Genomic DNA, 15,162 nt, shown 5'->3' on the forward strand with positions numbered 1-15,162 from the left:
CATTCTTTTTCTATTCCGTAAAACGAAATTTTATACGATTCTGCAAACGCGTTTTTTGTTCGAAATTGTTCCTGAACAAACACTTTTTTATTTCGTTTCCTAACAATTTTTAAACGAAACGCAAACAAACGCGCCCTAAGTTCCAAATGGAACTTGTATTGAACCTAGAACCACTCTTAACACTCCCTATTTTCATCACTCTAATAGGTATTCCCTATTTTCATTCCAGGCATAATTCCATGATTAGAAAGAGCTAGAGTGCTCATTTTAGAGGACGAGCATTCCCTATTAGACTTTGTCCAATTTCTTGGACCATTTGAATACCCTGTAGCGGAACGGAGTCGACTTTTCACTAAGGGGGGGAAGCGCACAGATTATCGTCCTCGGTGTCTCGCTCACAACCACCAAGAAAATCCTCAGACAGTGTGGGACGATGAATACCTTTCTATAGTATATAAAAACACCTGACCCATGGCATAAATGAACATGATTAAACTGCATCCCAACACAATTAAGCCACTTTATTGCAACTTATCCATTGGATCTTGATGATTATGAGGTATGTTACAGGGTACGCCCAAGCAAACGGTAGCTATAATTCAAACTACAAAGAAGATACTTGCAAGAAGAAAAATGCAAATAAGTCACAGGATTAACATGATCAAATATTTTTTACATCGAAAGGTAACTTGCAACAAGCCACTGGCATGCGATATGCATACCACAATACCCGCACCAACAATTCTGCAGTTCATCCATGTACAAAAGTCACTATCACACTCAGCACCAACTCAAATCTCAATTTACAGTAATATATCGTGAACTACCAACATTGGCTCAAATTCTCCAAAGAAAGCAAAGGAATTTACTAAATAGGTCACTAATCTCATTGTAGCCATCCAAAGCCCTTTTCCACATGCTAAACAATTCAAAGAAGTTATAATGCAGAAGCCTCATCGCCCAAACAGGGTGGCACTAGTGGGCACTCACGAGGAAGGGATGCTGACATACTCCACATTCAATAGTCTCAGAACCAGAGGTTGGAACCTGGACCTGCAATTATTCCAGAGCACACCCCTTTTAATATCGAAGTATTTAACAATAGGACCAACATAACACATCCGAGCTGTTGTTGGTGAAGGGTCTCATACCTGCAAATGAACAGTGCATATGGGACAGGCAACTTCCTTCATCCTCCTTCCAGAACCATCAGACTGGGAGCCTGTAAAAAGACAGTTCCTCTGTCAACACTAGACAGAAGCTCAACTAACAACGAGCCAAAAAAGGGTACTTTCATGACAGAATCCATCAGGTACATTAAAAGAACGGATCCTCTGAAAAGAAACAGCTGCGTTGAGAACACATGTATCCAGTTAAGATTAGAGAATTACCCGCTGATCCTTTGCGATTCCTCTCCATTTCCTCCTGTCACATACAAATAATGTCAGAAAGTTATAGCGTGACAACACACTTTCTTCAAAAGAGCCTCACAAAAGATTGCGCAAAGTTGTCCGAAGACTTTGCCACAAAGAAATTACAGGGAACATGTCTACCTGAAGCTATCTATGCAAAGGATCAGAAAGACTACCTGAAGCTTTCTTGCAAGGTCCTCATGACTCTGAAATCCCACCGGTTTACTGGATGCTTCCTTCGCATTGCTCAGTCGCTGAGTAACTTCAGCCTACAAAACCCCAATGTTTAGAGTGACAAGGTATGAGGAATGTAATATGCCAGCCTATTGCAAGTTGTAACAGGTCTCAGGCCCATGCACATACTAAGATACATGTGGGGTACATTCACTTCAAAGAAACTAGAAATATACCAAACAACGGTCACAAACGCGAACTGGTTGAGCATTTTCTTCAGCAGTTAGGGCAATCCTACCATGGGTACATTTATCGCAGAAAATATCTCCACAATTCCTGCAGTGGTGCTGAATCCAAAAAAAAACCAGACATGAGGGAAAACAATACATATGAACACTGAAGAGACTAGTAGTGATATAAAAGTATGTACCCTGCGAATAAAAGCACTAAAATCCGATCCACAAGCTGTACACTTTGAAACTGCTTCATCGGGAACCTAATAAGGAAAAACCAAGGAATGTGAGTAGCTTTTATGGCAAACAAGGCTGATGTGAGATTCTAAGGAAACCAATGATTTGATACTTCCATGCTTTTGATAGTAACTTCTCATTCTTCTCACTAAGATTGAGAATAAATGCATACAAAACGCCTGATAAAACACGATATAATACTATTTCAAAAGGTGATAACTTTTTACACAAAAAGGATTTACTGAGAGACATCAGCATTTAGTGACTATGATTAATTCAAAAACGACACACTTGACATGTTTTGATCCATATTTTCACTTTATGTTGATGACATAAATGACCAACACAAATACAAAAAGAAAAACACTATTTTGATGGCATGGCACAAGTTGCTAGCCAAGTTTGGTCTGCACAAGATCTCTATGTAGCTAGTCTAAGCCCTCATAAAGAGGGAGATCCAGGATACAAAAGGATGTCAACATCTATAATTGTCAGATCTTCCATGAAATGGACAATAAAATAGGGATGATGAAGTGCAAAATCTTGTAGAGCACACTCTGGAAAATACTCACGCCAAATGGATTTCAAGGCATCAAATATGCATAAGCAATTTGAAGATGTTTGGAGCATGTGTGATTGCTCGAGAATTGATATAGCTCGAAATGGAAATCCTTAAAAAAGCTGGAGGGGCCACATAAAATAAGACGATAAAAAACCTCCTTAAAAGTCCATTTCAAAGACTACCACTAGATGCTTCGAAACAAAGGCAATTTTATGGTTAGGCCACAAGAGAACCAATCAAACAGGTGTGCAAAGACGTAAGGTAAGCATATCTGTACAGAGACTCTAGCAAAGCTGGAAGAATTCTAAATAGTTTAAAATTTCCATCCCATTTGCCTAATGGAGCTTCCAAGTTCATGTAAATGCATGCGTTCAAGTCCACATGAAGCAAGTTTGTTTCTTCAATAGAGTTCCACAAATCTAGACAGATCAGGATCTCCAAACAATCCTGTTTTCCCAAAAGCCTACTTGCAAACCATTGCAGCAAAAATTAAACCAAAGCTTAAACAGAAGCTGCCACCGACTGAAGGAACTTTTACCTCAGCATCAGGGAAAATGCCACAAGCAACAAAAAAAACTAACGCATGCTTGCTCAAATAGCCAATGCAACAAAATAACATCAATTCCATCAGCATACGCCCTGGGGGAAGAGAAGGGGTTGGTGGGGGAGTGGGGGGGATGAAGAAGATAAAAATGAATTTTGCATTATACCCAGTGATCCTTCTCCTCATTGCCAGGCTTCATCAAATTCATCCAGTCAGCAATACCTTTCTTCCTATCTGCAGGCTGTTCACTTGTCTTTACAGGATCAGAAGGCCTGGTCCTTCCACCCATTTCCTTTAACTGGAGCATGTAAAACATTTACTTTCAGTCCAGAAAGCACATAAACCATCAGCTGAACTATGAAGCTATTTAAAGTTATATAAAATATATATATATATATATATGGAGCTATTTAAGGTCCACAACCGACCAAAAAAAAAAAAAAATTAACTATGGAGCTATTTTCTATTGATGGTCCAGTGCAGGGATATGGATCATTAAATGAATTCATCTCTTTGCAAGTATGGGCAACGTGTGGTCTAACAGTTCAAGCGCACAAGTGCATCTCAATCCTTGGACCCCGGTCAAAGATTCAAATCCACAAAGACTATGGTTCAGCCAATGAACGGCTGGTGTGAACAATGTACATCCAATAGTAAGTCCCTGGATGAAAACTCTAAAACATCCAATGCCAGTTTAGCCACAGAAAATTTAGTAGTCTAAATCTGACCAGACCTAAGACCAGTTCCAGTCAAACCAGCCAGTCCAGTGAGGTTTCAAAGTTTAGAAATGAGTGAAGGCCTGACTTGCATTTCTGCAAGGCCTTGCAAATCCCACTAATATGCATGTGAAAGGAAGGACTTTGGCCTTGCGCCAGTATGCACATGAAAGCAAGGAAAAAGGCAGGAAATACTCAATATCTAAGCAACGGTGATAGAGTGTGAGAATTCATTCATAAGCAGCTACAAATTATAACATATTAACATAACAGGGTAAAAAGTCTTCTTCACACACACATTGGACAAGCGTTGTCAGCCCACTAATTTATCCATCCACCACATCATGCACATAATTGGTAAATGCAGATGTAGCATTCTACCTGAACAGTCGCAGCTGTCACCGTATCAAGGAGTGTGTTAGTTGTGTAACGATTTGATTGTAATCTAATACGTCTGGGTTCAATATCCACAGAACTCTTTGACCAAAATGAAAATATAGATGAATCTGTCACCTGCGTGGCACAATGCATCCATAGGTCAACATTAAGTTATAAACTGTAAAAGAACGTGTAAAAGAGGACAATCAACTCACTTCACATCTGGTGATGGTCTCTAAAGGGTATATCCTCAAAGTCCGACTTGTTGAAGGATCAAGCATACGAATTCCATCCAAACCTATCTGAAAGACAATACGTAATATCAAGAATCAGTTGCAATAGAATCAACCACCAAATGACTGAAGGATAAAAGCAAGAAAGAGACAAAATGATCTACTGTATTGGTCACAGCTCTTGTTTACTATAGGTATCTTACAACAAAACAAAGAGATGTTTAAGATCTTTGAATTAATATTAAGAACGTGATAAGGAGATACTATGAATAGTAACGAAATCAGTGAGTTCAATTATGGGTGTTCTCCACCTCATATTTCCCCCCAGCTGCGCGGGAACGAAACACAGAGTGCACGTACACCATGATTTATCAATGCCAAAGGGAATCATATTGATTTACTAATAGGTGTTCTATTCCTCCTCTTGCAATAATTGGCACTCAGCAAGAGGGTGAAAGTAACTATTGATGAGATTGAGAAATCAATGAACAGCTTGTATGATAAATTTGAAAAATAAGTTCTCAGAATTTAGACACTGAATATGTTTGATTTGTATGGATTTTAAGTTATTTTTTTCCAAATCCTGCAGTGCTTATAATTCGATTTTTATTTTATGCAAAACACGACATCTTTCAAAAAAATGCAAATATCGACATGTATACACCTATAAAATGTTAAATTTTCAAATTAGTAGTAAAGAAAATTTTTAAAGCAAACAAAACAAGTACTTAACAAAAGATTGTTTAATATAAGCTTTGGAAGATAAACATTGCATCTTGTTAGTTTCTCAGCAAAAAGGAGTTGCAGATGTGATAATAGGCTTTGGCAATATAATTGGTAAAGTTCTAACTCCCACAAAAGTTTTTCCATCAGACAAATTAAGTAACTGCTTCCTTACTTCATCTTGAGTGAAATTTTTGCTTAAATGAATCTGTCTAGTCAAAATTAGTCAGTATTACCAGACTATTTTAATCTTATTAAGTGTCAAAGTTTTCAGTTATCGGCATTTAATTAAGCTGTCAAAGAGGACCTAACTATTTGGGCTAATATGGGTACTAAACAAGAAACCTTCAAGGTATACCAATTTTCACCATTCCTCTTTTAGCTAGTCTAGGTTGTTTACTAACGTTTTCTACAGCAAATGCAGTCAGTGTCCTTCCCCCATTATATAATTTGGTCAGTAATAGTTACATTATTGATTGATTTTATGGTGACTTATGTAATTTTTATTATATTAGTCTTTTGAAGGCATCTACAAACAGTGATTGCTAACATCGCATTTATCTCTAACATCTACAATCCTCATAATCCACCATTTTATGATAAATCCACATAACACATCTATCAAGCAATTATTTCGTCAAACAGTGATCTTCAAGACATTTAAAGATCAAAAGGGCATATCTTCAACTTCTTAAGACATGAGCTAATGGAAAAAAAGAAATTAGCATTAGCATCTAAGGCAGGCAATCCTTTTACTTGCTTCAGTAATAAGCAATAAGCAAAGAGTATAACAGGAACTGGAATAACGAAGACAGTACAAAACTACAACCTTGCATCTCTTACAAGCTATTAGTGTAAAATGTGCTAAAGTTTTCCAGAACAACAACAGGTGTTGCCCGATAAAGGAAAGCTCTTTGCTTTTTATTTTAAAATCATTATGGCGGTTTAGCCAAAACATCAGTTACTTCAGTTCACTTGCAATGTAAAATCACAGTGAAAACTATCATAATATTACAACTCGATCAGTCAAGAGATGTAATATATTCAGTTGCATCAGATGATTTGTACCCATACATTGCAGATTTATTTTTTTGTAATGAAACACTTTGATGCTCAAACGGTCTATCTGTCCTAGAACACCCCCAAAGAATCTTAGGTTAGCCTCTGATTTAAGACGAACTAGGCATTAAACGAGTCAAATTCAGTAGCGCTGAAATAATAACGATGAACTTACTACTCCGCACGCTATAAACTTCTAAAGGTAGAAATTAAGGAAAATGAACAAGCAAAGACAAACCTGACAGAGAACATCCATTGTACTTTGAGAACCACTTTCAGGCAAGAGCTTCACCCTAAACTTCTGGACCCCACTCTTTACATCCTGCTGCGTCTCCGCCTTGGGCACTGCTCTTACAATCTTCGGTGAGCTGACTGAAGACTCCTTCCCAGAGGGAAAACTGATTGGTCTTCCATAATCATCGAACGCAGACCAGGTCGATGATTTCGAAGAAGTGCCTCGAGCACCATATGGCTCGACTTTCCCTCCTTCGTAAGCAAACACACCATCTCCATACGCGTCCTCCCGCCTCGAACCCGAACCATACTGCGAAACATCCGATTGCTTCCTGTAGAAATCCGACCCGTAATCGGACATGCTACGACCGTATCCCCCGCCATACCTATCATCGAGGAACGATCCCCCCCTGATCGTACTTCACGGAATTATCATACGTCGGCTCATACGGTGGGTTGTACGGGGCCGACGAGGCGTAGATGGACGAGTACGTCGAATTCGTGCTCTGATTGGGGACCGAGCTAGGGTTCAGGGCGGGGGCGCGATCGAGGTCTGCGGAGGGTAGCTCGCGGCGGCCTGAAGCTGATCGTAGGGCCCGGGCGGGGAGGCGCGGGCGCGGGGGCGGGCGGAGGGGGCGGGGGCGGCGCGTAATAAGACTGCTGCGGCGGCGGCTGCGGCGGGGGCGGCTGGTAGGGGCGTGAGAATCGAAGGGAGGGAAGGAGGAGGGGCCTGCGGGGTAGAAGGGACGAAGGAGGACACCGGCGGCGGGGGCGGCGGGGGCGCTTGGGGGTTGGAGCTGGAGATCGGGGGCGGGGCGTAGGAGGGGGCGGTCGGGGGCGATCGGATCGGGGGCGGGGGCGCCGTAGGGGGTAGGCGGGGTAATCGGAGGGGGAGTAGCCGGAGGAGAAGGGGGCGCGGAGGCGAAGGACATCGGCGGCGGATCAGCGGCGGCGGCGGGGTTGGGGTTCGGCGGGAGGTGAGGGTAGTGGAAGTACGGGGCGGAGGAGTAGTCGCCTTGCTGCATGATGAGGGGCAGAGAGATTGGATTGGATTGGATTTTCGGTCGAAGAAGATGGAGGAGGAAAGATGATTCCGGTTGCTTAGGATCGCGGAAACGAGAGGAGAGAGAAAAGAGGGAGGGGTTCGTTCTGTGGGGAGAGGAGAGATCGGGTGGAGCCCGGCACACGCCGAGTTATGGTGAGCCCGCGTTGGTTGAGTGGTTGCTCCACGAGGTCAAGGTCAAGATGGGAATTTCGGGGTTCCGGGGCGGTGGGGAGGGCGTGGACACGCGTGCCGACAGGAGAGGCCGGTGGCGGTGGGGTCCATAGCGCCGGTCTTTCCACGGCCGTCTCGTCTGGCGTCCGATGGTGTGGCTCGGTTGACTTTTGATGAAATTTTTTGTAGAGGCGGTTCCCGATTCGATTCTTAGGGGCTGGATCGGCTGATCTTAAGGTCGGGACCAGACTGAACCAATAATTTGGTCTAGTTCCAATCCGATATAATGAAATTGATTGCTTATTTTTTCTTATTACTTTTTTTCCATTAAATTTTTTCTCATCATTTGAAACCAAATTGAGGTGGTGTTTAGCTTACATTTTATTAATTTTTTTAAAGAAACAATAAAATAAAATAAAAAATATACTTAGTCGGTTCGGTTTGGTCTAATCACCTGGAAATGAATCATCTAGATACTAATTCCACTTTTAGAAACCGACACTTAAACAAAACCGACTAATCGATTCATTCGGGAATTCTATTTTATTTTATTTTTGTCCGAGGAATTCTATTTTACACACCTCTAATTTTACCACTCCGTTTGGCGATTAACACAATGGGTTTGGTATGTAAATTTGGAATATTAAGTAATAAAAATCTTCAAATGTTGGATATGCTAAAAGGCAATAATTTTATGAATTTTTTGTAAAACTTTACTAACCATAAGTATAAAAACTAAAATTTTGAAAAATAATTACCATTGAGGATATGTTTTGTAATTATCTTTTTTTCTATTCTTTTATTTCTCAGAATAAAAAAAATAGAAATTGTCAGTTAATTATTCTATTTTATTGGAATAGAAAAGTAGCCAACAAATAGATATAGAATAGAAACAAAAGGAAAAAACAAATATATTTATTTGTTCCCAAGAATAGAAATGAATAAACTATTTTTGAACAAAAATTGTTTCTAAAGATAAAAAAGTTATCAAATTACATCCTACTAAGGCTTTCCGTTAAAGAGAGTCGTGATCATGAAAGCAAGTTCGAAGAGGAAAAAGCAAAATAAAATTGCACTAAATTCAGATTTCTTATTATCTTTCACTGAAATTTGCCAGTGAGAAAATATTCAACCGTGCGAGACTAAAATTGCTAGATGTGAAGGGCCGGTTCTAACTTGTCATTTGTAAGAACTTATCGGAGAATTATAACTATCAAGTATAATCACTAAATATAAGTACCTTCGCTCATGACAATTTGAGGATTTTATTATATTATCGTTTTATTGGGTGCAGAAAATGCAGAAAAGTGAATACGAATGATCCCTGGAGTTGGTTGGCCCGTTGACTGTTTAGGAACCAAAGGATCCAATCAAGGGTCGAAATCCCAAACAACTCGGTTAGAAGATGCATACACTCTGCTATCATTTTCTCGACAAGGGTCTGACTTCAATGTCTCACCACATGCCATGGCGACTTCTGTGATCCTTAGAAAGCTTCTCCACAGTCGAGCAGCAGCAGAGGGCGAGCCGCGGAGCATAGACCGCAAAACAAGCATCAGGTCACCAGTGCACATACATTCGTAGAACACTAACCACCGCTTGCAGATTTTATCACCGGCTTAGAGTGCAATCAGTGCATACAATTCATTGAAGTGCGTGTCAAAATGGCGAAAACAACTTATTGGCACGGTACTCTATCGACGCTATAAGAACAGAAAAAAAGAAGGGGGGGTGTTCTTTATGAGACTCAGGGCGTTGCCGACTCCACAACATCATTTGCCTTGCTCTAAATTTTTTCCCTAGACTCCTGCCACGACTGAGTCATTGCTCTAGTAGAATTCCCCACGGCATGCTGCATTCTGTCATACCATTCACCTATCCGAGTATGCTCAACCATATCTTTCCCAGATTGGAGGTGCCGGATCGGCCTCAGCACGCCAAAAACAGCAAGATCAGCTAAATTAGGCTCTGCGCCACCTGTTGCAGATAACGACCAGAAAAGAGAGTCAAGTCTTGCAGCATTCTTCTCACTGCTTCTGACCAACCAATGAGCAGAACCATTCGAGCTTACCACAAAATGGCCTCCCCTTAAGAGCATCCACCCATGTTTCAGCAGCTTCATACAAGGCTGCGCGTTCGTCTGTAATGTTGTGTCTCTTCTTCAACTTCTTCGACACCATATACATAGCTGCAGCTCCGCTGTACTTGGCAATTAACCTCTCCATGAAGCTGAAGTTGCCTATAATTGTGGATCCTCATCATACTATAATCATAATTTATTGAAGTATATAGAGCAAGTTCGATACTCAATAAGTAGATATTCATCACGATTAGCAGGAGAAATACACCAAGGAGTACAGAAAGGTGCACTGTAAACTGTTTGTTTAGAATAAGAAACATCACCAAAAGAAATGGTGCAAATCAAACTAGTATTTATTGAAATTATAGGACACAAGAAATTCACAAGATCAGAGAGAAAAAGAATTGACAAACTAAAACAGGCAACAATAGAAATGATGAAAGTAGAGTATGGATCTCATAAAAGCTTAGAATACACTAGAAATAGATGAAACTAGAGTATAGATATTGGATCCAGTAAGCGCTTAGCAAAGACTAAAGATTATGAAAACTAGTGCACTTCAACTACAGGTCCTAGAGCCAAACCCAACCCGACCAATGAATTACAGTGAGTCTAGTACTAAACATGATTAAAAGAAATGAAAGATCGCGATCAACTGCAACATTAGCTCAACCACAAAAGGTTAGATCAGTCATATGATGGAAGGAAGACCATGTGGATGATGACTGAGTCTTTGTAGTGCCTTTGCATGCCTAATGTTATATCATGAATCAGTCGCAGACTTTTGCCACAGTGTATAACTCTTAGTATCCCAATTGTCTACACATTTTACTGGGTTGTATGTGTCAAAAGATGTGGGCATTCAGAAAATCTAAACTTGTTTATCTTTAAAAAAAGAAACTTCACAGATTCGCAGAAAGCTCTGGATATGCTCAAAACAGCTATGATCTGGGAATAAAGGATGGTTTCTGGATTCAAAACCCTCCTATGCTCAAAACAGCCATGATCTAAGAATTAAGGATGCTGTAAAATTGATGTCCTACAATAGACAACAAGTGTGATACCATATCACTGCAGAAATAAATGAAAACTTGAGCCACTGGACCAAGCTCCCTACGGGGTTGATTGGAGTTTACTTGCTTTTTCCTCAAACAAACACCTTGACTCATTGTCAACTCCTGCTGCTATACCAAAATAAACCATTCCAGAAAAAGGGCACTGCCAAGTCAACTACTGTGAACTAAAGCATAACAACCCACATAGCTTAGCCTCACTACTCATGTCTCAGGAAAAGGTAAACATTGATCAACAATGATCATGCTCTTCGGAAAAATAGATGCTTGAGCACATCCATAGGTTGAGCTTCCAATTGTTTACTTGCTAGCTACCAGTAAAGTGCACAATGCTTTCACACAGCTTGTAGACAGCTCTTTCACTTGTAAAGCAATAGCAAGTACAGTTAAGTAATAAAATAACAGTGCCAGCAAATTTTTCCACACTAATTGGTTCTTTTTGTTGGAATTGGAACAAGAACAGTTAGCAACTAAATGGTGTAAAAATAAATAAATAAATAAATAAAGGAGGGGGGAGCATTCAGCAAGCTGCTTCCTCAAAAGACACAGATATGTTGCCAAAAACAACTCAGGAACACCAATGCATATGTTGTCCTTACCATGGGTAGTAATATAGTCGAATGACTCCAGGGCCTCTGAAGGAGTTCTGTATATATTTGGTGATAAAACATGAACCAAATGATTATCAACCCACCTACATCCAGTCATATTACACACCAATGGTGAGTCGGTACATTGCGTGAAACATAACAGGGAGATGTCCAAGGTAACTTGGACGAAAGGAAATGAAGTCACAGAATCCCCAGAAACAAAAAGAGAATGGCAGAGAAGTTAATTGTACCCACGCCACTTCCTCTCCTCCTCATTTTCCGCCAACTCATCAGGATGAATTTTTTCGAACAACTGATCAATAATAGCTGCACACACCAAAATGGGTCATTGCAGAGTGTAAATGAAAATCAAAAGACCTCCAAAAACTTGAGCGTTCAGCAGAATAGGCTTGAATGCTCCAAAGTTAGATATCGCTAATCACATCAACATGAAAGAACAAGCAAGAGATAAAAAGGATAAGGGAAATGACCAACAACCTGAAGAGTCATTCATCTGCTTTCCATCTACCATCAGTATAGGCACCTTCTTGTAATCAGACCATTTGATCTCTTTCTTGTTGATGGGGTTGACCTCCACAACTTTGTACGGTATTTTGTAGTAATCCAAGAACGCTGAAGGAAAAGAAAAAAGAAAAAATCAAACAACATCATAATGAAGTTAATGATGCTCAAATGCGAGATTAATTATTTGACAACAACTGACATACTAACAATCGTGAGAGATACCGTAATATCGGCAGCACAAGCAAAGCCACACTTCAGCATCTTAAATTCGCTCACTTTAGTTTGGTTTTCCTGGTTAATAACTATTTTCCCGCATATTCTGTAGATACTGGTTATGCGATCCGATTAACTTCATCGTTATCATTTTACATTTCCCCAAGCCTCAACTTCCCTTTGTGATGATAAGAGGAAAAAAGGAATGCTACAAATACAAAGAAACCACTGTGAGCGAACAAAATCTCGAGGACACTCTGATTCGAACCAGAGAAAGGGATCCGCAAAAGCGTACATCCCCAAGATGCATCTCTCAGTGCATACACTCCACTAGACTGAACTCTCTTTCAGCAAAACTTCGCATGCTCAGCCTTCGAGGGCCAAAGAACACCGATTACTTCCCTCGCAAACAAGAAGCGGCACCTACAGAAACGGCGAAGCGCTTGACTCGCTGAACGATTCTAGCTTCTTAAGAGATTCTAGAGAAGCCCGGTAGCTAACCTTTAACTTTGTTGCAGAAAGGGCAAGCCTCGTACTGGTAGAGGATGACGTCGCCGGGGAGAAACCTCGCCCCTCGCGAGCCCTCTTCCCGAGCCGCAGACGACGCCGCGGCGGCGGCGGAGGACAAGAGCCTGGCCCCCGCGGCGCCATTGGCAACGGAGGGGATCGACGGCCAGCGCCGGGCGGTCAGTACCTCGGAGAGCCACGGGAGCTCGTGCCCGCCCGGGGATTGCGGAGCGCGGCTCGAAGGAGGCGGTGCTGGGAGGCGCCGGCGGAGGCTGCTCCGACGGCCGCGGCGGCGCGGGTCAAAGCGGCGGCTCCTCTGATCGACCTCGTCGTCATCGTTCGAATTCCGGAACCGGTTTGAAAGTGCGGCAGGGAAGAGTCCACACGCCGTAGAAGGTTCTCCACGGAACTGGCGCGTGACGGAAAATGCTACGGTGACGCGTGTTGCTGCAATCTGGTACGTTTGGCACCGATACATTGAATATCACGGTACCTTAGGAAAAGAAATTTACATAAACGACCTCAAAATTTTGATGAAAAGTACAATTTTTTAAAATTTTATTTGTTTAATATAATTTATGAATATTAGGAGATATCATCTTTAAAATTTAATATTTATGATGCAATCCATAAACTTTCAGTATATATTCAATCTAGTCCAAAACTAAAAATGTTTAATAATGACCTTTCATTAATTCAAGTTAAAAGATAATATCGAACATTTTTATATAATTCAAAAAGTATATTAAATATATGCTAAAAGTTTGTGGACTTGTTAAATAAAATAAAAGTCTATAACTGACATTGAATATTAGTTTAAAATTCAATAACATGCATTGAACAAATAAAAACTTATAAACACATTGATCCAAAATTAAGGGACCATTTGTACAAATATCCAAGTACTGAAGCAACATATAGCTTTTTCTTCTTCTTTTTGGTAAGTAACATATGGCTAAATCACATGGTGCAAATTAAGAATATAAAAGAAAAATCTATACAAGTAAGTACACCTATGCTCAAGCTTACGAGACATCAAAAGAGCACCGCATTTATTTTGTTAATTTAAGCAATTAAATTCGATTTTTTAGGTGCCTTATATTCGAACAAGATTCGAAATCAGTCTCGACATTTTAATCTAACCTTATCCTTTGGAACTTTTCCAATAATGAGAGGTGGTCATGAGCCTGAAAACCCGCTTGACTCGTGTAAGCCTAATCAATCAGCTGGGAGGATTAATTTGGAGAGCCTGGACGAGTAATCTCTTTGGCGGAATGGAGTTCCACTTGTCCACTTCGATCCGTCAAAGGATATTTTAAGGCATTAGTAATCTTCGACAATGGGCGGGCCCAACTAAGAAATCGTCAGGCCCAATGCAAGGCCCGACCCGGCGGCGCTCGGGTCTCTTTCTTCGGGAGGCCGCCGATGGTAAGGGCATTATCGGCACATCACAGCCACGCAGCCTTAAGTCGGTCAACCTCCGCTATAAATACGACCCCTGCTCCCTGCATAAGGCGGTACAGAAATCAGAATCTGTTGGGGGCTAGAGTTTTCTTCTTCCTCTCTCCCGCGTTCTCGTTTTCTCCATCTTCCTCCTCCTGTCGCGCGCGCCTGCAGGCGGAATCCGTCCTCTGCTCGGTTTGCCTTTGGGTTTTGCTCCGGCTCCCATGATTGGCGGGGATCTGTTTGGCGAACAAAATCCAATTGCAGAGAGAGGACACTAATAAAAATATTAGCATAACTTAAGTCCCCGAACTTAAGTATCTAATTGCATAGAAATCGAGGAAAAATACACTTTTTTAGTATCTAATTACGTAGAAATCGAGGAAAAATACACATTGTAAAAAGTTCCTAATGAATAATAAGGTGTAATGGTAGGGTTATCTGTAAGTTCGAACTCCACACCCAATCTCTTCGGAAGGGAACTCGTACTCTTAAACTTGATATTTTCTTTCTTTCATTTGGGTCTTGATAAGGTTAGGTCGCAACGTAAAGATGTTCATTGACTTCTCATTGCCCGTTTCTCCCCTCCATTTGGGTCTTGACAAGGTCAGGTCGCGACATAACTTCATTGGCTTCTCATCGCCCGTCTTACCAAGAGCAATATTGAGGGTTAGCTACATTGATCGATAGAGATCCAATATCAATAGGAGATAACCTGGTACAGAAATGGAAATGGAATTTGAAATCCACGCTGTCACTTCTTAATGGCCAAGGCGAAATCGGTTGTAAGTTGCGGATGAACTTCTGACCACGACCAGCTCGTTGACTACCCAAAAATAAACCAACCAAACTTAGCCCTGAATTCGTGCCTGCACGTCAACTACAAAGAATGCAATGCAATTCTCTCTCTCTTCTTTTGATTCGCCCCTTACAACTTCCAAACCAAATCAAAACCAAAGCCAAAACAATCCAGAAAAAAACTATTATATTCTATCTCAGAGAGGGGAGAA

The 15,162-nt window shown here is 40.9% G+C and overlaps 1 protein-coding gene and 1 non-coding gene across 2 annotated transcripts; both read right to left on the reverse strand.

The window, feature by feature from the left end:
* Positions 1–627: 627 nt before the first annotated feature.
* LOC104416368 lies at positions 628–7,596 on the reverse strand. The gene is made up of 10 exons (XR_005549720.1): positions 6,510–7,596; positions 4,472–4,558; positions 4,260–4,391; positions 3,329–3,460; positions 2,017–2,082; positions 1,823–1,933; positions 1,589–1,681; positions 1,392–1,425; positions 1,152–1,222; positions 628–1,053 (listed from the first exon to the last, which is right to left on the reverse strand). It is a non-coding gene; the product is annotated as a protein FREE1 (transcript).
* Positions 7,597–9,265: 1,669 nt separating this feature from the next.
* LOC104456645 (prostaglandin E synthase 2) lies at positions 9,266–13,187 on the reverse strand. The gene is made up of 6 exons (XM_010071496.3): positions 12,704–13,187; positions 11,963–12,097; positions 11,716–11,791; positions 11,474–11,568; positions 9,793–9,960; positions 9,266–9,698 (listed from the first exon to the last, which is right to left on the reverse strand). Exons 1-6 carry the CDS (start codon positions 13,185–13,187, stop codon positions 9,508–9,510), a joined length of 1,149 nt encoding a protein of 382 aa, XP_010069798.2. The 3' UTR covers positions 9,266–9,507.
* Between the last annotated feature and the right edge of the window lie 1,975 nt (positions 13,188–15,162).

This window comes from Eucalyptus grandis, chromosome 3 (assembly GCF_016545825.1).
Source record: "Eucalyptus grandis isolate ANBG69807.140 chromosome 3, ASM1654582v1, whole genome shotgun sequence".
Classification (NCBI taxonomy): domain Eukaryota; kingdom Viridiplantae; phylum Streptophyta; class Magnoliopsida; order Myrtales; family Myrtaceae; genus Eucalyptus; species Eucalyptus grandis.